Source organism: Paramormyrops kingsleyae, chromosome 3 (genome assembly GCF_048594095.1).
Source record: "Paramormyrops kingsleyae isolate MSU_618 chromosome 3, PKINGS_0.4, whole genome shotgun sequence".
Lineage (NCBI taxonomy): Eukaryota > Metazoa > Chordata > Actinopteri > Osteoglossiformes > Mormyridae > Paramormyrops > Paramormyrops kingsleyae.
Window position 1 is genome coordinate 31093570 of NC_132799.1, and position 24924 is coordinate 31118493.

Sequence of the window (24924 nt, forward strand, 5' to 3'; positions counted from 1 at the left end):
TCTTCCATAATCAGTATACGGTTACCCATAATGTGGAGTATGTTTCAGAATGCATATTGTGAACATGGTTAATATAATTATAGTTAAAATTTTATGCAGGGGCATAGCTTGAAATTCTGGGCCCCCTGACAAATTGTCATCTTGGGCCCCACAGTAGTATTTATCAAGTGGATATAGGCTTATATTTATCAAATGTACTTTTTCGTCTTCAGGGGCCCTTGGAATCTGTCAGGGTAGCCTTGCTCTGTGGACACCCCTGGTTTTGTGGGATGTGGTGGAATATAAAACTCAGCACCAACATCTATATAAGTTGAATTATGGTGGCAGTGGATAACTTAGTGGCTGCACACAACAACCATAGTAATTTCCCACATGAAAATTTATTATCTAATAAATTTGCTCTTGATCTGAGGAAGAGCGCAACCCAAATACGTAATTTTTTGCTGGCCAGACTAATACTTCTTCATTTCTTCGGACAGGATGTTTGTGTTACACATCGTGCAATCATGAGCGGATGGTTAAATGCAGGCCCTACCTTCCCGTACCTCATTTGAATACCATAGGGCGCATTCCGATCGTTTGCAGGCTGCAGAAAGTAAAACAGGTCGGCGCTACCTGCTCGGCTCTTAACTGAAACCCGATCTTCCGCACCTGCTAGACTTGCTTACAGGCAACAAGAGGTGCAGTAATGTCAGCGACGGGATCGCACTCTGTGACGCCTGCAGCACCTTCCCTTTCTTTACAAGCTGCCAAAGCCTTCCACCTGGGCGGACGTCAGTGATTTCTCCAAGTACAGTCAACAGACAACGCATTTCGATGCATCGTAATGTTCGGTGCGACTGTTTCCAATAAGTACTCGCCGTCAAGATACCTTCCGATCATCTCGCTCTCAGCGCCAGTGGGGAATCGCTGGAGGAAAACCACTCGAACATGTATCCTCCTTCAAGCGGCAAGGTACGCCATCCAAAAGTTAAGGGGCTAAAAGCAATAAAAAAACATTCATCTCCACCGAGCCGCAGCCTGGAAGACTTCTTGGCTGCGCAAAACGTTGCGCCGCAGAAACCCGCGGAGAACGAAGCGGCGGCCCCTCGCAAAGGAAAGAGGGGTTACCGCCCCCCAGATGTCAGGACGATATTTGAATCTTCCAAAAAAGACCCACGGGTGAAAGAAGAAAAGGGAGAAGGACACACTTTCTGCGCAGATGAATGTGGTGCCTGGTGCGATGTCTGTTGCGACATTATCATTCAGGATCGTCTTACGTGTGTAGGTGAGTGACCCATAGAAAAGTAAAACCTGTTGACTGTTCTGGAATTTGTGGATTGTGCTTATATTCGTTTATATAAATTTTTTTATATATAATTATGTTTATGTCTGTCTTATATGATGATTTTTGACGTTAGAAGGATATCTTTATTTAGTATATTATTTACCAACAACTTCAATTATTAACCTGAGGTTAACCTTATGTGTAGCTCGTTGTGCGATCGAGTGGCTAAACTGTAAACACACAAAAGTTGGTTGGGCCCTCCTGTGTGAATATGCATGGTTTTGACCTTGGCTGGTAGGATATGTTCTTCCATTGATTTCCTGACATGGTCCAAAGACGTACAGTTAAGGTGAGGTGCTTGTGGTCTCACTAGCGCAGTGAATGAGCTTGTGTGATCTGCAGTGGTCTGCTGACCAGTCCAGGCAAAGCAAGGAATACATCCTTTGGTCTGAGGGAACTTTGTACCCAGAAATTATTTTAAAAGACTTTATGTGGACAGTCAGAAGTCATCTCTGGATCGTGTTACCGGCTTATTGCAACGTGGGAAGTGATTCGAGGCTGAATGGTTTCCGAGATGTTGATACCAAGCACTATAGTAATGAAGTTGTTGATGATGACGATGATCAAAAACTCACTCGCAAACCTGGGGGGGCGGGGGGCCATGCAGACGCGTGGTTTACATGGCGGTAAACCCCACTGCTGTCATCATCACGGTGTGTCACAGCCGTGAGCTACACCCAAACACACGTCATTTTAGAAGGCACCCTGACGGACCGGTTTGTTGATGAACTGAATTTAGCTGTAGGTCTCAATTAGTTGTAGTATTTTTTAGAATTTCTGTTCATGCCCTTCTAGCATTCTGTGTTTTTGTCAGACTACAGTTCTCTTTTTCACCTGAATGAATGCAGGCATTGTGTTCCGCGCCATATGTAAATAAGTCTTTCTTTGGGAAAAAAATACTGATGTGGAATAAAAAAAATGCCATTGATATATATCCTGTACTGCCTTGGGGATTTTTGCCCAACCATATGACCAATTAGTGTTTGTAAACATAAAAGCACCATATAAATGACATGACAGCTATATTTAAGTTATTCGAGTATTAATACCTGGAAGTTTTTCATGAATGTTTTCATCTGACTTTTTACAGTCAAATTCAAGCGGCTGGACAGAAGTGATATGATCTGCTTTTTTGTGAAATGACTGTTGGATTGGTAGAGAGATCGTTTGCAGTTTGCTGCCCCAGTAAAACAATGACTTTTACATACTTATAATATATGGCACTAAATATATTCTGTTATTTTCTGATAACTAATCATCGCCTTTGAATAGACCCTGTGTGTGCTATCCTTCATTTTTAGTCTATTTTATCTTTATCCAGATGCTCTGGATTGTCACAACCAGTCCATGTATTTTCCGCATGCCTCTTGCCATCCAGTGCCTACCTGCTGCCACTAGGTTGATAGCAACTCACTGTCGTGAAATGGCATGCTGGGAAAAAAAGATGACGTCGGTTTCGATTTAAACAAGAAGCATGACACCTTTAAGATGTTCTTTTTTTTCTCTAACATACCGTAGGGAAAGACTCCCTTGATTTATTGCCTGTTACTCACTGTGTACGTGTGTGTGCACTCTTACAAAACACCTTCTAGATGCTAAAAATATCCGTCCATCATACAGAAATCTGATGGGAGTTTGGTCACCCTGGCTACAGAAATTCTTGGTATGCAGGAGGTCAACGAGGAAAAAATGCCATATCATTTTCCATAGAGATCTCTGCTATCATCATTTTGCAGTGCATTTACTTCCTTTTACAAAAAATGTCCTTCCTGTTTTTCCTACTTCTGGTTTATATTCACATATCTATTTATACTACAGCAGTACATGAAATTAACAATACCATACAATGAAAAATAAAAACAAATTAGATATGCACGCAATCAGTAAGCTCAGCACAGGTGCAGGATTTTTTTTATACAAGTGATTATTTTTTTACTTCATAATAGTGCCGTGCAACACAGAGGATACATAATGAGCGACTAGTATTACTGGTAAGCCTGGTATAAACACATTTAGATACGATCACCCACCATGCAGGTAGTTTAACACAAAGTTGATTGTATTAAAAAGTATACCTTATAGTAGAGGGGAGGGTACAGACTCCTGATATTAAAGGTTGGAATTAGATGACCGAAAGTGCTTTGAAGAGGAGTGTGTTTGAGACTTAAATGCGTGATGACTGTGGTAACCTAGTTGGGTTTAGTTAGGTATAGATGCTAGTATTGGGTACGGATCAACTACCACTTGTTCAGCCGGATCTTGCATCATGTGACAGATAACCTGTCAGTCGGAGAGGATCTGTTAGCAGGGCACAGTGAATCTCTCACTCTGTCACACACCTGTAACAGGCATTTTGACTTAGTTAAATTCACAAGCAGCCCAGTATAAAAAATAAAGGGGGCATATTTTAGGCATTCTCCTGACCTTTGACACCTGCCGCACATCCTTCTGAAACTTTAACGTCGAGCTGCTTGATGGCGCAGTCAGAGTGATGGGGGCTTGGAAAAGCCGCACCGTGGTGTGATGGGTGAATGACCTGAAGACAATGAGCAGGGGCAGACAACTGTAACCCCGCACACACAGTGGGGTGACAGCTGGGAAGTAGGCGGGGATTAGAGATAGGGGCCCTTTTCCTAAAACCAGCTGGTCCTGGACGGAGTGCTCCAGACGAGAGAGGATGTCTTTGGGAGCAGATGGGACTGAGCGATTCCACCTTCTCTGGGTGGGTTTCCAGGCTGCGGTGTGAGGGTGACACGCGTCCCATGGGGCCGGGAGGGAGGAACTGGGGCCGTGCTTTGCGGATTCTGGCTGACCTGCTTGCCCGTGTCCCCAAACTGGCGCGCCGCTCGGGCCGGCAGAAGCTGAGGGAGCTGTGGAGACACACTGGTGAGTCCGGTTCTGTGTGTTTGCGGTTCCGACCCAGTTAACCTTTCATCCCTGGGCAGTTTATGAGTGTTTGTGATTAAGGCTGATGTTTTTTGGAGACCCTCAACCCTGATGTTTTTAAAGTGCTTTATAAATAAACTTGACTTGACTTGACTTGATGTGTGTGTGTGTGTGTGTGTGAGAGAGAGAGAGAGAGAGAGAGAGAGAGCTGCAAGTCCGTGGTCACCCCATGTGACTAAACATGAGTGTGTTGGCACCAAATCCATGCAGGGATGAGGACTGATTGTATACCGGTACCACGTGGTAGTGCTTTTTCTATGTCCACGTACGTGTCTGCAATGGCTACGGAGGCATATCCATTTTGGGATACTGGTTTGTACCATTCAGTGTGGAAAACTTTTTGTACATTTTTGTAGTAACCAGGGGTGTGAGTGGTTGTTATGTTCGAGATTTAGAATGGACTGTTTCTGTTCGATTTCTGCATATTACTCTGGGCCCTGGTCGGGATGCGTCTGTCGTCATGACTACGCACAATAGATCGTCAGGACCTTGTTTCACCTTTGGCGTGATGGCATGAATTTGGATTCAGTTCTGACTGGCAGCTGCGACCCTTGATTGACCATTGGCTGGTTGTGATGGTTCTTTGTGAACATTTCCTTACAATGCAGGCCTGCGGGTGTCACTGTGGTTAAGAGGCTCTATATATGGTAGATTTATGCAAGGAGCTAGTAATGCGGGTCCCCACAATGGGAGACCCGTGGATCACACCTGTCCCCCCTCCCATTGTCACAGTTGGCTGAGCCGCATGCTCTGTGTCAAGTGTCACTCGACCCCTATGAGCCTGCAACAACACTGTGGCGCCGACTAAGAGGCTGGGATTTTGAGGCAAGAATGCCCCGGAAAAACTGGAGCCCCCCTCCCCCCCCCATCATATATGTGACCCCCACCACCACCTCCCACCTGCTGACCTGGGGGGGCCACAGAGTCACGCTGGAGCCTACTGCAGGGGGTCCGAAACAGGGAAAAAGCATGAGCCCCTGAGCAGGATCACATGATGGCGGACATGCCGGGGTATACAGCTAGGGGGCGCCACTGACCTTGATGTCCTTCTGGTCTCTGTACTGTTATGGGTCTTGCATCGATTTGTAGTTGCACCTGGTTCATCGAGGCGGAGGCCCCCAGGTGCACATTCAGTCTCAGTCATGGTTTTCACATCATTTTCTTATGATGATCTTGTTCATTTTTGCCTCATTCAGTCAAAGCCCTCAGACTCAGCGCTGCTCCACAAGGACCAGAATCCTTCAGTTTTCCCGAATGTATCTTAATTGCCATATGATTGGCAGCTGTGATGCCGCATGAGGAGCCATAGCGGCCAGAACCCGCGCATGTCCAGGTTCTCACAAAGGCTGATGCCGGACGTCCTTTGAAGGGTCAGAAATGACAGAAAGCCCTTGGAGGTCACAGCCCCCATCTGAGCGATTCTTTGAAACAAGGAGACACGGTCTGGTTAACGAGTAATTGCTAAAAGCAAAGTAGACTTATGAAGGGGGGTCGTGTGGACGTGAAGACCAGCTGTTGTGGTGGAGTAGCTTTCGCGGGGGGTGGGAGGTCCTGGGTCCTCTTTGTTGTTCTGCCGGTGGGAACGAGGCCCTTCTCACGTTTGCGTGGAGGGTCTGTGTAATCAAAGCCAGCTTTGAGACCAGGGCTCCAGATTCCACACAGACCAGCTACGGCGTGGGGGAATCCCAGGCTAACCCCCTTCTGCCCGGCAGGTGGACCTTGCCGGAGAACATATTGCTATAGAATGTGTTCTTATTTTTGCTGATGTTTATCTGTCTTGCTCATGGTGCAACAGGAATATCTTTCCAGGACATTCAGTACTGCAACCACGCCGCCCCCTATTGACCGGTCGCTTGAGGAGATTGGTTTGTTTTTTGTTTTAGATCAGGGGTGTCAAACTGCAGTCCTGGGGGGGCCGGAGCCCTGTGTAGCTTAGTTTTTTCTCGGTTCCACCACAAATGATTCAGCTCAAGAGCTGTGTGGTAATTAGCACAAGGAGCTGAATCAGGTGTGTTAAATGAGGGGAAACCCAAAAATGTGCAGGGCTCCAGCCCCCCAGGACTGCAGTTTGACACCCGTGTATTAGATTCTTAGTTTCTCGTCCAGTGAAAGCGGAATGTTCTTGACCGTCAGGTTAATGGAGACTGCGGACTCCATTGCACTAGCAGGATAACGTCCCTGTGAGGCAGCATTTCCAGCCCACCTGTGGCGTTGACCTACCGACCCTGGGTGTAATCTCGGCTGTGGGACTGCTGATACTTCATCTGACGTGAAAGACAGATTTGCTTCAATAAGCTTTCGATGATTTTTTGCCTTTTTAATGATGAGAAATTACTTTTTATACACTGGCGCCCCCCAGTGGAGAGTTTGTGTAAAGGCTGTGCTGGCTTTAAGGTTTGCAGTTTTATGGAGGGTGTCATGTCAGTTGGAGGTCATGGGAGCCACAGCAGCTGACAGCTGTGTTTACTTTGACTGGGGAGGGGGGGTATGGGGGGATCTTTAATGCTAATTTCTGGTTTTTGGTGCCCTACCTGTGTAGGTCGTTTTGCTGCCACTGATTCAAGCACAGATAGACAGGACGCTGGTCACGTTACTGGTGGTTGCTGGTACACGTCCTGGAAGATGGAGCGAAGGGGCTCACTGCTCACCACTGTTAGGCTCTCTGACTGGGGGGGTTTCATGGCGCCCGATCGATGACGGAGCTGGTAATGTCCGGCTGGCCAGGGCCTCATTATGTTCCCTGTGATTCCGGCAGACAGCACTTACCGTCGGCTCTGGAGACTGGAGCAATTACTGCAGGAGCAAGACACTGACACACACACACACACACACACGTATTTGTATTAATATCTTTGTAGGGACCGTACATTCATTTCTTTGGGGGAAAACCGTACGATGCCAGCGACGATAACCCTAACCCTAACCCTAACCCTAACCCCCACCCAGCCCCAACCTTAACCACAAGCAATCCAACAAAATACGTCTTTCGTCTTTTTGATTGCAGTCATGAAGTTTCATGAAGTTGGTTTCCCTTTGTGAGGACCAAAATGGTCCCCACTATGTTAAAATAGCAGGTTTTTAAATATATATAAACCCCCCCCCCAACACACACACACACATATGCATCTCAATTCCTGTCTTTGTGGTGAATTCCCGTTAACACGCTTATCAATGCAGGTGTGGCCTTTCTAAAGCATTTTTAAAACAGACTTTTGTATCCTGCCTCAAATATTTAAAAGCCTCGTACCTTCTGGTTGTCCCAAGAGCGAAAAAGTCATTGTTAATAAATACAGAAGCATTATTAAAGTCACCAACCAAATTCTGTTGAAATTTCTTGTCTGATGGCTATTGGCAGGGTGATGTCCCCCCCAGCTCCGATGCCCCCACCACCAAACCCATACTCAGTCTGAGAGAGTGGAAGCTGGCTGGTTAAGCTTTGCCTGCAAGGGGGGGTGCCCTCAATAGATGGCTCCTATATCTCCTATAGGACTTACTGGCCATACCCATATTGATTCATGTCTGCTTCCCAATACAGGAACTGTCAGGAACACTGGGAAATATTTGGCTGTCCGCAGTCGCCCTCTTGGATCTCTTCCAGCCAGACCACGTAATTTTCCTGCGTTACAAAGGCAGGCATTTTCCTTGAGTCCTCTACTGGCTTTTGTGTATGCATTTAAAATTAAAATGATGGTGACTCGAAGTTGCCTGTAGCGTGTGAGCGTGTGTGTGTGTGTGTCCCATCTCGGGTGTTCCCTGCACCCTGCGCTTCCTGGAACAGGCTTCAGGCTAACGCTGCAACCCTGGATGACAGATGGGTGCTAAATAATAAGCATCATCACACGTGGGTTGCATGTGTGTGTATACACAACACACACCGGGTGACCGAACCCCTGTTGCTGTGACAGCCTGGCCCACGATGTCCCAGTGCTGGCATTGTAGCGAGACTGAGAACCTAGATTTCCATCATCTGTCTTCAGAAATCTGAGCTGCTGATGGAACTCAAACAGAAGAGCCGGATGCGTAAGCAGGGGCGAGACGGAGCATGCAACCCCCCCCCCCCCACCACGTTATGGAGCCGGGGAAAGCCTGTGGTTTGATAGTCAAATGACCCACTCAGCAAAACAGAGCCAAGAGGAGGAGCTGGTAGCGAGGAGGGGTGGTGTGGAAACGAGCCACCAATGGACTGGAAGGGATGGATAGTGTTGGGAGTGTGATCTGGCTGTCAATGAGCGTGTGCGTGAGCCGGGGAGGCGTGGTCAGAGCCGGGGAGGCGTGGTCAGAGCCGGGGAGGTGTGGTCAGCCGCCAGTGGGTACCGGACGCGACAAGAAGCACCGAGTGGCCAGGCCAGGCGAGGCAACCTGAGGGCGATGCTCTGGGCATGGGCACGCCACTCTGCAAACTGTCAGGCAAGATCACCAGGCAGGTCAAGAGGAAGTCTTCAGGTGAGCTGCACCATTTTGCGAAGGAAGGGGGGGGGGTGTGGAACAGTGCGTAGTCATCTTTAGGACCGGTTGGCGAACATGGAGTGTTGGTATAGATGTTAGAGGGAGTTTGATGTTGGGGGGGGGGGCACAACTTAATATTTTAAATATAAAGGTCTTTTGGGACAATGAATGAAGCCAAATTTCCAAAGTTCCCCCTGTCCCCCATGGTTCCTCCACCCCTGATCGGGCTCACGCTTTCTGTTGCTTCTAGTGGACAGTGATTAGGGCATGTAGCCCTGTGCTGCCTAATGCTAACTCCGCTGCTGCTGTGTAGCCTTTCGCTGGCTGGTGCTAGTGCTGCTGTCACTGCTTTTATATAGCTTTGTGCTAACTTTGGCTAACTCTGCAGCCCTGTGCTAAGTCTTGCTGCCGTTTGAAGTTGTCCTGGTGAGAAACTGGACTGTTGACACAAAAACAGTTTAAAATCAATTAATAGAACTGAGAGAGGGGAAAAAAACGATTTCCCCTGACTCCGTGTCATCAGTGGACCAGTACGTTTACGTCACAGAGATTGCATCTCTCAGAATCAGCTGCCCTTTTTTCTGCGGCTTGTGGTTCAGTCTGGGCCTCATAAACCTCGATAGGCAGCTTATTTATTTACTCGTTATAGTGATATCTTTTTCTTTGCCATTGCTACACACTTAGTTTATGAATGATTCTGGACGGATGTTAAGAGTTTGTTAAATGCTGGGGCGATAACAGTTCATAATAATTAATTTAATTACTTTATTTTATTCTTCAATGTAATATAATGAAAACAGCAGCCAGATGAAGGATTTCAGGGTTGGTCAGTCATGCTTAAATTTGCATATTTACAGTAGTAGCATATTTGCATATCATTGCTATCATTTCTAAATAACAGGGTCACATGACTCGAAGGCAAATATGCTGGCAAGAGTCTGCAGACTTTGACTCCTGAAGTTGTGACATCAGCTTTATTCATCATGGAGGCTTCCCCGCGCTATGGGATTTTCCTGTTCCATGAATCGTCTTGGATGCCAGGCTTGGCAATTTGAACCCTAGGATAGATGCCTTCAGCCTGGCAGCGTGGTTTAAAATGCTGAGTGGCTGTAAGCTGTGAAAGGGGCCAAGGATGAAGCTTGACTGATCATCAGACAGGCTGATTGACAGATTAATTGAGTCATGTCTACGGTCTCCCCTTAACAGATATATAGCTGGACCCTGAATCTCTACACATTCATTAAAATTCATTAGTTTTCACAAACTGAGAACGCTGACATCCCATCCAGGGTTTACCCCGGCCTTGTACCCTGGTACAGAACCCTGAGACCCTGACTATGTTAGATGGGCGTATGGATTGATGGATAGTTTGATTGATGGTAGTTCAGAGACCTTTTAGTGATGATCCAACTGCTTTGCTCATTATCTGTGGCTGTGCCCTAGAGCAAGGTGCTTAGCTAGACTGTCCTCTGGCGAATTACTCACTTTTTGAAAATGCATGTGTTAGAAAAACAATGACACGTGGTAGGGAGACAAATGTGGGGATCCATCCACAGCATGTCTGTCTGTGAAGGTTATGTCTCAGTCACGCTGTGATTTCCACTCCTGTTGGTGAGTAGAAGGTGACTTTAGGGGATCTTCTGGTGCTTCGCGGGGTATCTGACTTCGTCTCTAAACTTTCATCTCCTCTCCTGCTCCCCTGTTCCACACCCCCCCCCCCCCCCACCTTTGCAGGCTGCAAGTACACTTGCCACACGCACTGCCGTGACCGGGTGTCCTTGGATTGCCACCAGAACGGACAGGCCACCGACGCCCCTCTCAGCTCCGGTGTCCCCGACCATCTCAACAACAATGTCCAGTTGCCCGTAAGTCTCATCAAACTGCCCCCTTTCTGTGTGAGTGTGTGTGAAAGTGAATTCGTAAATGAATCCCGCTCTCTGGTTCACATTAGGCATGCAGCTAATGTCTGGGGGCCCCCTGTAATTATATATCACAGCTCAGAAGTAAGTATATCTCTGTCTTCCCTTTAAGAGTTGGAAATGTTATGGTTGTAGATCACCTTTTTCACCACAAGGGGGTGCATGAGTAGAGTAAATGAAAACGGGAATATTTGGCATGTTTCTAAATTTTACGAGATGTAACGGTAAGCCTCAGTTTTTAGCTTTGTTTACATCTAAAAGTTATATTGGGATTTATTTGAATCCTGTGAGATATAACACAAAGGCTCTTTTTAATTTAGAAGGATTTACAGAATGAGAAGCTGTGATTGCTATTTTGATACCTGATGTAGTTGTTGACTGTGAAACGTATGGAGTTTTTCTGAACTTGGACAGCAGCACCTCGCGTGTTTGCTCATGCTCGGGCTCCCAGGCTTCAGAGGAAGAAGCAGAGAGAGGGTTTTCTGCATCAGTTATGTCTTCCCTGCATCTGTGTGCTCTGCCTTTGATGAGGCCATTCAGGGGTTACATAGTGCAGCCTCAGGTAACCACACAGCTGTCAGCCCCTCTATGATTACGAAGACACGCACACACACACACACACACACACACACACACACACCCACCCACACACACACACACACACACACATACACCAGCCAGCCCACATGGAACACCTGGCAGATACGTAATCATGATGTCTGTCAGCGTTCGTGAAGAGCTGATCTGAGGAGAGAACCTCCAGCAGCAGGTGACAGACAATGGCTCTGTCTGAGTGATTACTCAGTTACTACTGAAGTATATATCATGAACAAATCATGAACAAATACAGTCTACTTAAGATGCATCAATTCATTAATGGTGAACAAACATGAGCAGTATTTTGTGTTATTCATGACTTGTTCCTTCAGTATTTTACAAAGGTTTACAGAATTAACAAATATAGTAACAATATAGTAACTGCTTGAGATAAAACATGCATCACGATTCATTAATGATGAATGAACATGAGATCAGTATGTAACTAAGACTTAGTTTGAGGTTAATTAATATATGAATAATTGCATAATTCTATATTATTTGTGCCCCGTCAAGTAAAGTGTTAGCATGCAAATTCCAAAAGTCACTCAGTCCATGAGATGCGTTTTCGAGAAAATTTTTGTAGTGAGTTTTGGAGATTTAACACCTCATTCTTTGTTGGATTACATGAGGCCTGAGTGAGTTTTGGTTCCCTGCACTGTAACATATGATGAGGAAGCCTGACTTTAGGTCCCGGCGTCCTCACCTCAAAAACAACAAAAAAATGAACTGAGTCTTAGACATTTGCTCTCCACTAAAAAAATTATCAATCTAATAGAAAGACCTTTAAAATGGGGAAGAGAATCTGTTAGTCACTGTAACCATAATTTGGTGTTGGAAAATGGACAGGTGGGTTTGTTAGCCCCCTCGTACCGCTGTCTGTCCCTAAACCCAACCCTAACCCCAACCCTACCACTGGCATTTGCAAAAACGCTCTCGCCCTCTTAGGACTGTTTTTTGCTTATAGGGAATGTTTTTCTGTTTTGTCCTGAGAGCACCTCTGTCTTGCATGCGCCCCCTGTTTTTCTCCCGTACAGCATGAGGCCTTCTGTCTGGGGGTGGGGTGGGGGGGGGGATGTGCCAGGCCCTCACTGGGCCTTATTTTGGGGCTTCAATGCATCCTGCCATCTCATTAAACTTGTTTTCTTTTTACTAGTTATACATACACATAGCTATTTTTTTATTTAATTTCTTTTCAAGCCTCTGGTTGTTAAATCTTAGCCATTTGCTTTTAAAGCTGTGGTTTAAAGCTAATTGCCCAAAGATCTGTCTCTGGGCAAAATTGGCACATTTTTATAGCCTGGTGAGTCATTTTCTCTCTGCATTCCTGCTCCCCTGAATTGCATAGTGTGTTACTTTGTTTCTCGGCTCTTCTGTTATCTGCTGATGGGTCTCTTTCATCATTCCCGTGGCCTGTGTTGCATGGCTCACTTCCTCTTTCATGCCCCAACTCCTGTGGTGTAGAGTGTCTTCCTCATCATATCAACTGTTTGCTCAACTGGTTTACATGACTCAGTAGAGGATGCACAGACATAGCTACTAGTTTAACTCTGTTGCGGGTTTGACTAGAATATTCCACCAGAAATTCTTGTTAGGCTCTTCCTGTCTTGTTCTCTAGTTGTCTGTTTAAGCTCTGGTTAGGGACAGGAATGTGGTCAGTGAATGAGCCCCCTGTGCGATATGAGGGGTGAGGGGTTAACGGGGAGAGATGTCAGGGAGATGTTTGCGAGAGATCTCCCAGGCTATTCTCTCCTTGACATGAGACTGACTTCCTTATGACCTCACAAATTTCCTCACGCTGGTGATGCTGTAACAGGAAGCCAACGATTCTTCTAGATGTCTGTTGTCCAGGGAAGGCCCTCTCACACAATGGCTGCTATGAGGCCAGTGACTCCCCCTAAGGGGAAGGACAGCGAACTGCAAGACCTCAGTGACCCCCGTGACATTAGCGACCTCGTACCCTTCTAATATGCTCCAAGCTGTGACATTGTGTAGGATTCAGGCTGTCACATCTCCAACTTCCTGTCTTATTTACAGACTGCTTGTCATGCCCTGTGTGATAAACATTAAAAAATGTAAATAAAATATGTCCCCTACTATAACTTGATTCTCTCTTTACCCTACCCACATCTGCCTTTTCCTGTTTTCTAGGCTTGTTCCTGTGTGATATTTTAAAGCCATGATTTAACTCTTCTCACGTATCCCATGTAGCCGAGCGTTTTCTTGCACGGCTCACCAGATCTGATTAAGCGCTGCTCTGTACCCCGTCCAGCAGTTATTAGGTTTTGCCGTAATCTGATAAATGGGAACTTTAGTGCAGAGGTCCTTTCGCAGGCAAACATGCGAGATCGCTGTCAGTCGAGCACCTTTTAGCCAGCGCATGCACAGCTGGGCTGCGGTTTAGGGTGTACTATAAAGGCATGGTGTCGCTAACACATTCCTGTCAGACTGGGAAGCTTTGGCTGACCCCCCCAAGTTAAAGTTCACGCCCATTTTGTACTGCGGGGTCAACGAGACGGTCAGGAAGGTGTGCTGTGGGAGCCAGTTGTTGCAGTCAGTCGTTACGGGAAGCTTCCCAGGCCGTTGTGGGGAGAAACATGAGCCGCGGTGCTCTTAGGGTTCCATGTCCCTTGTGTGGAATCCTAGGTAGGTGTCAGTGACGGAAGCTGGCAAAAGCCGACTGGGTCAAGTAAACATTAGTGTCACGGTGTTGGGGCTCCAGCGGTGGCTGTTTGTTACTATGGTGATCAGTGAGGAACCAATCCGACGATCCGTTTGCAGTGCGTGAATTAGAAAATCAGATACACAAATACTGTTTCACTGGGGCAGCCATGCAACCCTTCTGCGGGTAAGGACTGTACGGGTAAGGACTCTGTGGGTAAGGACTCAGCATGTAAGGACTCAGCGTGTAAGGACTCTGTGCCTGTGATCGGACTGGTTCAAATCCGAGAGTTGGCTGATTTTATCAATGGACCGTTGATCGAGACCCTTAACCCCCAAATGCTCTAGAATCTGTATGACCTCAATTGCACGGCACTTTGGCAAAAAGCATCTGATAAATAAATAAACAGTAAATTGCACATTGAGAAAGGGGTTCGAATGTCCACATACATGTATGTGTTTGTGCGTTGACCCTCAGAGAGGGACTGTGACAGACAGGCAAGGACAATCACGCTTGTCGCCTTCCGCCCCAAACAAGTCTGGAGTGTCGCCGGGACCCAGAGGCGAAGGTGGCTCTGCAGGGAAAAACAGCGTCCCAGATGGAGGAAGTCGATCATTTCCTTACAGGAAGCGTGGAGAGGAAGTGTGGAATAGCAACGGCTGCATTGGGGAGAGAGTGGAGCACCACAAGTCAACACAAGCACACACATATACGCAGAGACCTGCAGATACAGGCATGTATGTATGTAAATGCATGCAAAAATGGGCACAGAAATACAAACATGGACCGATAGGCAGGGGCAGATTCAGGGGGCCCAAAATGTAGCGTCGGGGGGGGGCCCTCCCGATTGACAAAATCTACCAAGGGGGAGGGGGAGCCGTATTAATTCAGATTCTGAAGTGCCAACCCAAGCGGGGGTGTCCGAGTTGACATTTTGTCAGAGGCCTTAAATTTCCAGCCACGTCCCTGCAGATTATAAAATATATACAGACTAAAACCCACACATGGTCACACATATACATACATAGACAGTCACACACACACATTCATATGCCCACGCAGGAAAGCGATGAGACTCGCAGGCTCATGCACAGACAGGCACTGACTCTGGCATAACTGCTCACCCCCACGGCACTAATCCTCCGCACCAGTCTGCCAGACTCCAAGTCACGGCACCTTAGACACTCTTTGCTATTTCTGTGGTCTGCTGTCGCCCTGGGATTCCAAAACGTCCTTTTAGCTCATGATATTTAGCTCTTTTGCTCGGTTGATGCAAATTGTACTTTTTCCACAATTTTCAGACCTCCATCAATAGCGAAACATAAAATAATGGGCTGTTTTGGTTTCATTTTCTTATTCTTTAATTTGTTCATATATCTACTTCCTTATTCAAGGAGGGTTGTGACTCTGGATTATTTGTCTGTGTTGACTTTATTCTAAACGACAGGCTGTACTGTTAGTTTCACTTAGATTTAAACTCAGCTGTCACGAGTCTCCTCAGAAAGAGGAACATGAATTAATTATGCTTCGTGATTGTAATGTAAAACATATCTCAGCGTCTCCAGCTAAGATGAAGGTTTTTTCTTCCGTCTGTCTAATTTGTGGTAACCTAGCTTGTAATTTGTGACAAGTCTAATAATAGCTCTTAAGCACCTCAGAGAGCGGAGGTCACGTTTTTTCTTCTTCTCTGAATCGTCAGCCGATTCGCCCCAGCGTGGCTCCCATAACAGGGTTTCTATCTCACTGTAGATTTAATGCCCGTGTTTAAAAGACACGATTGAGGAGGAAGACCTTCACAGAATGACGACTGAGATAGTCAGACAAAGTGTGCCTTATGAGAGCTACGCATGGTGGCTTAAATCCAGATCCACAGCTCGTCCAAAACAGGAGTAACGTCAGAGGGTGGATGTAGGCTTTTGTGAAACCTTTGATCCTGATAGGAAATAGTCTCTGGCTCCCAAGCTTGCAGAAAGCTTCATCTGTGCCTGTTCAACTAGCAGCCTGGGAGGAAACATACTATATTAAGCTCCATTAGACAGTTTTATTGCTTAATTTGAAAAGAATGTGGAACCTTATTTTGCAGCTAGATTACTAAATATACAACTAAGCAAAGATAAAATGAAGCATAACTTTTGTGTATTTGAGGCCATCTGTGGTTAATCGTTAGCTGCTGTTGTCACGGCCGTTGCTAATGGCAGCAAACTCGTGCTTTTCAGGGACAATCACTTTGACCCGCCCTTCTCCTTTCATGCTGTCCTCCCTGATTCCTGCCATAAATGCAAATCGCAGTTTTAGCCGAGACTCATGGAAGGAAATGCCGCTATCAGGCTAATGGTATTAGCATATGGGCCTTGTTTGATCTGCACCCTTTACAGTGTCAAAGAATGAGGGTATCCTACTGACTGTTACATAAACCTTCGGAAACTTCTGCAGTGATTAGTATGCCGTGCTTACATTATGCTGGTATTTAAAGCCAGGAGCTACTGTATGAAGTATTTTCTGCATCGCCACCACCATTCAACGCTACTGCTGATAATAAGGTCCGTTCGTTATAAATACTGAACACTACGCTGCAGCACGAAAACAGCTAGCTGTATTCAGCTGTATTAATGCACTGCAATTAACCTTAACTCTTTACTTAAGAATTCAAAAATAGAAAAAAAATACATGTCCCAGCTGGACACCCCGTGTAATTAATGCATATTTTGTTAGGAAGCTAAAATAAAGATTGCAAGGACAAACCAGTCTTTGGGAGCTTGTTGTGTAAACACTCACAGCAGAGTGTGCAAACCTTAGGCTTTGAATCTTAAGAGGTCTCCTGTGAGTATTATGAAAAGGTTTTATTTTTAACCAGTAATCACACGCCACGAACGTGCAAATGTCAGCTCTTAAACTCCCTCTTCTAAAGGGCAGAGGGTTGGGGGGGGGGGAGGTTCAGTTGCATTCTAACTTTGTTGTTTGTTATCGGTGTAGTTTAACACAGGTGACCACACCCACGCGGGCATGGGCGGCCGACGGGCCGTTTACAAGCCGTTAGCGGAGGAACAGGAGCAAGACGCTCCTGGGCTGAAGCATGATGTCCCTCCATCTCACTCTCCCTGAAGCGTGGCCCTGAAATGTATACAGAGCGGGGCTGCAGACAGCCGCTCGGGGCAGATGTAATCTGTTTAAAGGAAAGTACTCTAATTCCATTAAACACTAGACTCTCCCAGGGTGGGGCTTGTTACTCCGGGACTGGTGCTGTGTATTTTACTGTTGTTGCCGTTCATGTTAGCACTTTTGCATGCGCCGGCTGTTCAAATGCGTAAATGTTTCGAGTTGGACATCACTCTGCATTGCAGCCTCATCGCTTTAACACTCGTGTTAAAAGCTGCATGTACTCATTGCGATGCTTTTTTTTTTCGCATCGTTATTTATGCAGTTTCATTTCCTGTGCTCTGGGGAGCTTTGGTATGAAGTGCGAATGGAATTCGGAATTCAAGGGGCTTCCCAGGTAGCAGGTACTGAAATCTTCCCTGTATGGGGCGGAGGCGGTGGTCGTGGCGGTGGGCGGTCCACTTGAGTGGCACTCATCTCGGCCAATGAACCGAGAGAGCTTATGGATGAAGCGACCGCCCACCGAGAGAGTGAGCGATGTGTGGGGAAACGGGTGGAATGTCCCTGCAACTCTCACATTCGTTCTGAAATATGAACTGGACCCAAAGCCGGAAAGCCTGGAGGGACAGTATGAGCTAAACAGCGGCAGCTTTTGGATATCACGTAAAGCTCTATAAATGTGTCATAGTTTCTTTTGGGTGCTGCTATGTGATGTCTTGTGCTTGGGCTGCCATTTTAAGGCATATCCTTCTCTGCAGCATAAAGCCCTCAGATAAATAAACTAGATTTTCACAATCTCTGCGACACTTGTGCCAATTTTCTGGTGCGGGAGTCATGTTTTAGGTAATACTAACACCACCTTTCTGGAAAAATTTCCTGAGCCTTATTCTGGGCCTCTTGTCATTTTGGAAGGGGGGGGGGGTGTGTTTACCCGGGACCAACAGCGTTTTCTCCTACTCTCTCTACATGGGCGGCCCATCCTGTGAAAAGCTTTGTTTTTAGTCATCCATCCCAGTAGAATCCTTCAGCTGCCTAAGAAGAATAGAGATACAGATTCTTGGACATTACTATTGCTACAGTAACCAGGGGTGTTGAAGGGGCATGGATATCCTGGCAGTAATTATCTGTCTCCAAATGCTTATTCTGGTCAGGGTGGTGGGAAGCCTGTTCAAGTTACATCTGCTCCATCAATTTATATATAAAATGAAAATCAGTTTATAAAATTCTATGATGAGCTTTTGATGTTAGAGCCACAATGTAAATATTCTGGCTTAGGCCCTTGTGTGTGACGTCATGAAACTGTTGGAATGAATTCCATTCTTTAGGGGTTTGTGTTGCCGGCCAGTGCTTCAGCAAGGACTGGATTAAATGACAAACCCCACCTAAACCAGAACAATATCTATGAGCAATGCTCTTTGATCTAAACCCAACTCCTAGATGTAACCTCACTGTGTCAGCTGGATAAGTAATAAAGTGCACCTTAGATACCGACTGAGTTCAAAGAAAGCTTTGATAAACCTTAGCTGCTTTGCAGGATTTTACTAGACAAACACCTGTAAAAGAACATATGAAGTTCACAGCTCAGCACAGCTGTACGGAAAGCTTCTTAACTATGGAACTAACAGAGATTTTGTTGTTCTGTAAAAGAAGAGTGCAGGACACTATAGGGTATGGAAAACAGATCACATTACATAATTGTGAAATATTGACACTGATGGGTTCCAGACACAATTTGCCCAAACTTTGACGTGTATCTGGACAGAAGAAACATATGTGAACTTCTCCACTTGGTTCTCCATCCATGTTCATCCCATCTCTAGGGTCTACAACCATGAAAAAGAGCAGGGCAGGCCTCTTAGAAGCTTTCAGATAGACTCTTTATCCACTACTTGGCAGTAAGAAAGTGCATCAGATACTGAACAGACAAAAACGACTCATTTCATTTCAGCTTTGACACTAAGTAAACCAAAGGTCTACGTGACTGTATGGTCTTGTCGATTTACATCTCAGCCCTGTAAACACTTACGGTTGTTTCCACTTATCTGCTGAGTCTCCAGATGATCAGAGTAAGAACTGATCCAGCATTGTTATGTACAATTTGCAGTCCTGGCATTTACCAAGACCAGGTTTAATCTAGGCAGCCTGAAGTTCTTCAGCCATGTGTTTATTTGGAGATAAAGAATCAGACAATAATGGATGCTTGTTCCCTCCTGATTTTATGGACAGACGGCCTTTGAGAACTGTACTGACTCTGAGCTCTATCTGTAGATAAACCTAGACAGGAAAACCCTCAGTGCAAGACTGGACCTAGACAATGCATCACAGCTGACACACATGTGCTCCGACATGACTGTCACGCTGATTCTGCAGCAACGAGAAGCTGGCCACTGAGAACTTCCTGTTTAGTCTTCAAACTGTGTGGCACAATTCAATCAGTTATGAATAACATCTGAGCGGATAAGGTGGTATCCAGCTCTGTGATCATGTCTAGATCTTTCTATATAAAAAGTTTGGACACACCTACCCATGGAGCTTTTTATTTGTACCATTCTATGCATTTTATAATAAAGACATCAAAACCATAAAATAACGTATGGAATTCTGCACTGACAAAAAAGTATTTAAAAAAATAATCATCTCTGTTGGTTGCGACTCAGAAGGTTGCTAGTTCAAATCCCGTGGTCAGCAGAGTGATGCCACCACTGGGCACTTAACCTTGATTGCTCCAGGGACCGGCTGACCCTATTGTCTCCTCTACCCCAGTTTTATGAGGAGGCCTCCTGGGATGCTTTTCCAGCTGTCCTGAAGGAGGTCCCACATATATGCTGAGCACTCATTGGCCGCTTTTTCTTCACTCTCCTCCAGAGGCCAAACTCCTCCAGAACCATCTCTAATGTGTTTAGGTCAGGTGATCAGGTCATGTGATGCGACACCATCGCTCATCTTTGTATGTGGCATGGTGTGTCTAAAATTTTGACTGGTACTGTTTTCATATTCTTTTCAGTTTTCAGTTTAATATTATGTAAAATACTAGAACAATGGAGAAAAATCGCTTTGACTATGATTATTGTTTACAGGAATCAGCTGAACCATTTCATGCATTTCAAGATTATGCTTCTTGTATTACAAGTGAGAACATTTCCTTTGATCGTCGTTTTTTTGTATGCTCTCTGTCTCCTGTGAATAATGATGGCCTGGGGTTGGCTATGAGATCACACACTGCAAGTGTCTTCATAGGTCACCAGCCGTCGTAAAACGGCCCTTGGACTTCAAAGAAAATCTGAGGTTTAAATATTGAATACTGTTAGTTATGTTACAGGGGCAGCTTTAAATCCCAGGTGAAGACTTACTGTTGGACCGCTGCGGAATGCATGTAACTGAATATCTGTCACTATTATTAGGTGTAAAGCTGCAAGCTAAGTATATTGCTTTGGATTAGAAAGGGACAACACAGTAGCTCCCTTCTTCCAGCTGCATCTTAACGTTATTTTCTTTAATTTTGCCCTACATTGTGGTTACTTATCATTGTACGGTACCGTCTGCACATCATAGCTATTTCGCACATTTTTACCATTCCGTGTACACAGTAAGACTTAATTTCTTTTTTTATATATTTTAATTACCAATTCAAAAAAAAAATCCCCTTTAAAAACATATATATATAGTATACAGTATACCGTCACTGTCCGATGAAACTGCGTATGTCCACTTCTTAACAATTGTGACTTTTTACCATAGATGGAATACGCCCATTCTCCTCTGTCTACTGATAGCGTTTGACGTCTAATTGACCAATGAGAAGATGTTTTATGAAGTAAATACTATTGAAGTAGTATTTATGGTATTAACATTTATATTCATGATGGTCATTTGTATGGATTACTTTATGTCACTAATTTTAATATCTTACCATTTATACTGTAGATAAATAGCTAGCTAACCTCATTGTTAAAACTGAATATAAAGCAAGATTAGTTTGTATCTTGTTCTCTGACTGACAAAAATCCACGTAAGTCCATTTAGAATGTTAAACCAGTCAGTGATGGCTGTGTAATGATAGGTTCCTATTTTTAGTGCTAAAGGTGTCTCATTACATTATTTTAGGTTTATTTTGTACAGTTGTTTGTGAGAAAAGGCATTTTTTTCATGCCCCTGAAATAATAGATTTTTGGAGATATGTGTTTTTCATTGGACGGCAACGATATATTCCTACTTGTGGAATTCACAATACAATTGAAGTGGCGTCTTCACAACCTCCCCTTCTCTCCACTGGTCCTACATGCCGCCAAGGTCTTTACATCATCTGTAGTCTAAGAATGTTGGCTGTTTGCATAATCTGGGTGGAGACCAGGGTTTTCAACACATAGGATCTGAAGGTAGCTCAACTGGTTTGTGAAATATTCCATGGCCATTGAGGTAGATGCTGGTATCTATTGACAGCAATAGGTAGTAGACAAGGGTGCAGTAAAGGAGGGAATTCCAAACCCTAAAAAAATTGGAACATAACTGGATTTGTTTGGATTGGGGGTCCAATATAATGTCCATTCACTGGACGCAAAATCTCTAGTGGCACTTCTAGTAACAGGGTCCCCCTCAGCATAAAATGTCACTAATGTTCCATTTAGCCTGTGGCAAACAGCAATGGAGACAGTTCCCCAGAGCAGTCTAACACCCTTTAATGGCTCTCATTTGTCACTTGGGTGATTCTTGCTCATTGTCTGTAGCTGTTATTGAGTAGGATTAAGGTCAAAAGAGTGTCATTCAGTACGCACATCAGTATCAGTTAACGAGCAGACTGAAACTTGTTATAATGTGGAGCCGTGAAGAGGAGCACTTTCATTTTATTTGTTACTTGATGGCCGTAAGCATCTTATCAGCAGAGGTGGAAATTTCAGGTCCAGAAAGTAAAAATCCAGTCCAAGATTTTGTTTCAACCAACCATTTGAGCATAAAGAGTCACAGGCACAGAGTACTCAGCTGCTTGGTTGAAGCAAAATCTTGGACTGGATTTGTACTTTCTGGGCCTGAAATTTCCACCTCTGCTTATCAGTCATTCGAAACTGCGACAGAAAGCTGGTCTGTGAGTGCTGGATAGGCTGACCAGAGGCCAACGTGTGCAATTCGCCACAGGGGAACTCAAGCAAATCCCAAGGCCTGTGCGGAGCCGTGTGCTTTACAATACCAGGCAGCATCTGGTTGGCAGGATTTGGTTTGTAGGGTTTGGCTGACCTCAGCGCTGGCAGACTATTTTTAAGGCTTGGTTTAAATGGAGCGCTACACTACCGCCAAAAGCCCAGAAAACATTCTGTTTATGAAAGTGCTCTGCCCTGTCCCCCATCTGACTGCGCACGTTACACACATTTGACCTTGTGCCCCAAGTAAATACACGGTGCTGAAACATTTTCCTCTCTGCGTGAGACGCAGGGATGGCTACAGGGATGAAGGCGGCAAAGGGGATTTCATAGAAACATGACGATGATGAGCTTCTGAAGAACAACAGCTGCATTAGAAGCATGGTGTGTGCTTTTGATTTAAGCATCTTCAAGCTCAAGAACAGTAAACAGCCGTTTTTTTGTATATTCAAGGCAAACTGGGAAGCTGAATAGCATTTATTTTTCCAGCTTTGATTACTGAAGAATTTCCAGTACATTTTTGGTCATAATGTGAATTTTACCTTAGACAAAGGTACTGTGGTTTACAAATGTTTTTATCAGAAGAACGAATAAGAGAACTCGGTGTTCCACCGTCATTTATCTTGTTAGCCAGAAGTAATCCGCAAGTACTGGGGATCCGCAACCACTAGTTAATTACAGTTTCCACCTAAAGGCTTTTTGCAACAGAAAAAAACAACCGGTAGTCACTGCCTTGTAATTTGGATTGGCTGGTGGATTTTTCATACTCATTAACTAACACGAAGTAACTGTACCTTGTCTTTTTGTGGCCTAGTTTCCCAAAAAAAGGAGATCGTTTTACTAGAATTTAGGAAAAACATTTTGAAAACCGCTTACAGATTTTTTTTTTTTCGCGATTAATAGACGATTAATAAGGATGCTGGTTTATAGGTTGCTGAAACTTGGTTTATTAGTGAGTGAAGCAATATCCTGTTCTTACACTGATGATGTCTAAGTGGGCGGATGTAGTGCTTCTACATGTCTAAAAGGTGTAATTCAGCTTTATTCATGGTTACTTGTATCCTAAAACTTGGAATTTTACGGTGCATCTCCATCATTATTTCCGTATCTTCTGTCGACATGTACAAAAATAATCAAGCTTGCAATTTTTTTTCTAAAAGCTTTAAGTTAAGGCAATTTAAGAAAATGTATATTAGGCCTGTATAAACGGGCATACGTGTATAGAACCATTTATATATCATTTAAAATTAAAGTTACGTATGTGTTATTGTTTGCACATGTATGTAATCAATAAGAGCTTCATCCAATTAGCAGGTGAAAGTTGCACAACTAACAGTATGGATAATCATTTTATAAAATCTGCTCTGAATCCGCTCTGGGGCGACGTGTGTGTTGAGGAAAATCTTTTATGCAAATTTTCACCATCACTTTATTCTTACTTATCACTATCCAAATACAGGAAGTTTTACCTTTCCTCAAAATATGCGGTGACGTACGCGCTCCGCATCACTAAAATTAAATATCAGACACCAGCGTGGTCTCTTTTCAGACTTGCTCAAAACCTGGCCTTGCAGTTAATTCCAGATGCATTACCACACCGCCGGCGAGTCACACGCTTTATTACCGATCGTACAGATACTCATCTGAAGCGCGATTGGATCGCAAGCGATGACCTCACCGTGTCCGTGAGCTCTTTCTGCGCGCGTGGGTGTGTCCTCGGGGCGCTCGAGCGGTGCAGTGCGCCTTGCTCTTTGCTGGACCTTGGTAAGTTTCATCGGAAGCAGTTGAATGTTTAAGGTACTTTTACAGAAATTGAATGGCCGGCGTTTAAAGTTTATTCACTGTGTAAGTTAAGACGTTCGAAAAGAAAGTTTATACCAGCCGCTAGTAACTGGTTGAAGAAGTAGGGAAGTAAAAAAAGACTTTTGACCGGCTTGTGTGATAGGACTCGTGGTAGAGTTAAGTCGACTGTCTTATCAGAGACACTCCGTGCTAGTAGCTAACAAGCTAACCGGGTTTGTGAAGTGCCTGGAGGCGTTGGGGTCGAGAGGGGGTCGTTTCGTCGCCCTGTCGCTATTGTTCGACAGGTATTTTTTAAAGCCGAATTTATTTTTAATGTGGCAAGTAGCGGGTTTTTCTGTTAAAGTTAAAAATAAGTGCTTTTCATCAAATGACGTGGACGAGCACGATGAGCAGTGGATACAGTAGTTTGGAAGATGACTCCGAGGAGTTTTTTTTCACGGCCAGAACTTCGTTTTTTAAGAAGCCCCATGGGAAACCGACAGACTGCAAGGTAAATAAATGTATTTTATGTTGTTACTCCACTAGGTATTATACTGTCATCTTCAATCTTAAATTCCACTAACGTTTCTTATGGGTAGATTTTCTAGACTAAAACTTAACCCCGCCATTAATATAGATAATTCATATTACGATGGGAAACTTCCTGATACTCGTGTCCTCATTTGCCCTATTATTAAAATGAACCATTCATTTTTATAACAATATTTATTTTAGTTTAATTGTGGTAATGTTTTTGCATTCTATCTTCATTTACTGGCGAAAATAGCTGCTTTTCAAAAACGCATGGAACCAACTAGCAACACACACCCTTGTCTCAGGTGGTTTGCATGGTCTGTTCAGGGGACTTCTGCAATCTTTAATAGGTACACCTGTTTAATGGTTAAGCAGAAACAATGTTTCATTTGTTTCTAATGTCAGAATCACAGACTTGTGCAAACATGATAGTGTGTTTTCACAAAATCCTTAGGGCATATCTACCAGTAATGTGTAGTCTAA

At 44.6% G+C, this 24924-nt stretch overlaps 1 protein-coding gene across 5 annotated transcripts in view; it reads left to right on the plus strand.

Moving 5' to 3' along the window:
- Positions 1 to 600: 600 nt before the first annotated feature.
- Positions 601 to 24924, plus strand: part of rassf3 (Ras association domain family member 3) — a 41804-nt gene continuing 17480 nt past the window's right edge. The window contains exons 1-2 of one of the 5 annotated variants that reach the window (XM_023841362.2): positions 601 to 1267; positions 10454 to 10584. In XM_023841362.2, coding sequence (XP_023697130.1) covers positions 931 to 1267; positions 10454 to 10584 — 468 coding nt within the window. In that variant the 5' untranslated portion in view covers positions 601 to 930. Of the gene's footprint in view, positions 1268 to 8469; positions 8717 to 10453; positions 10585 to 23671; positions 24419 to 24924 lie in introns of those variants that run through there. The other 4 variants (XM_072710142.1, XM_023841363.2, XM_023841367.2 and 1 more) reach the window with 4 other exon arrangements.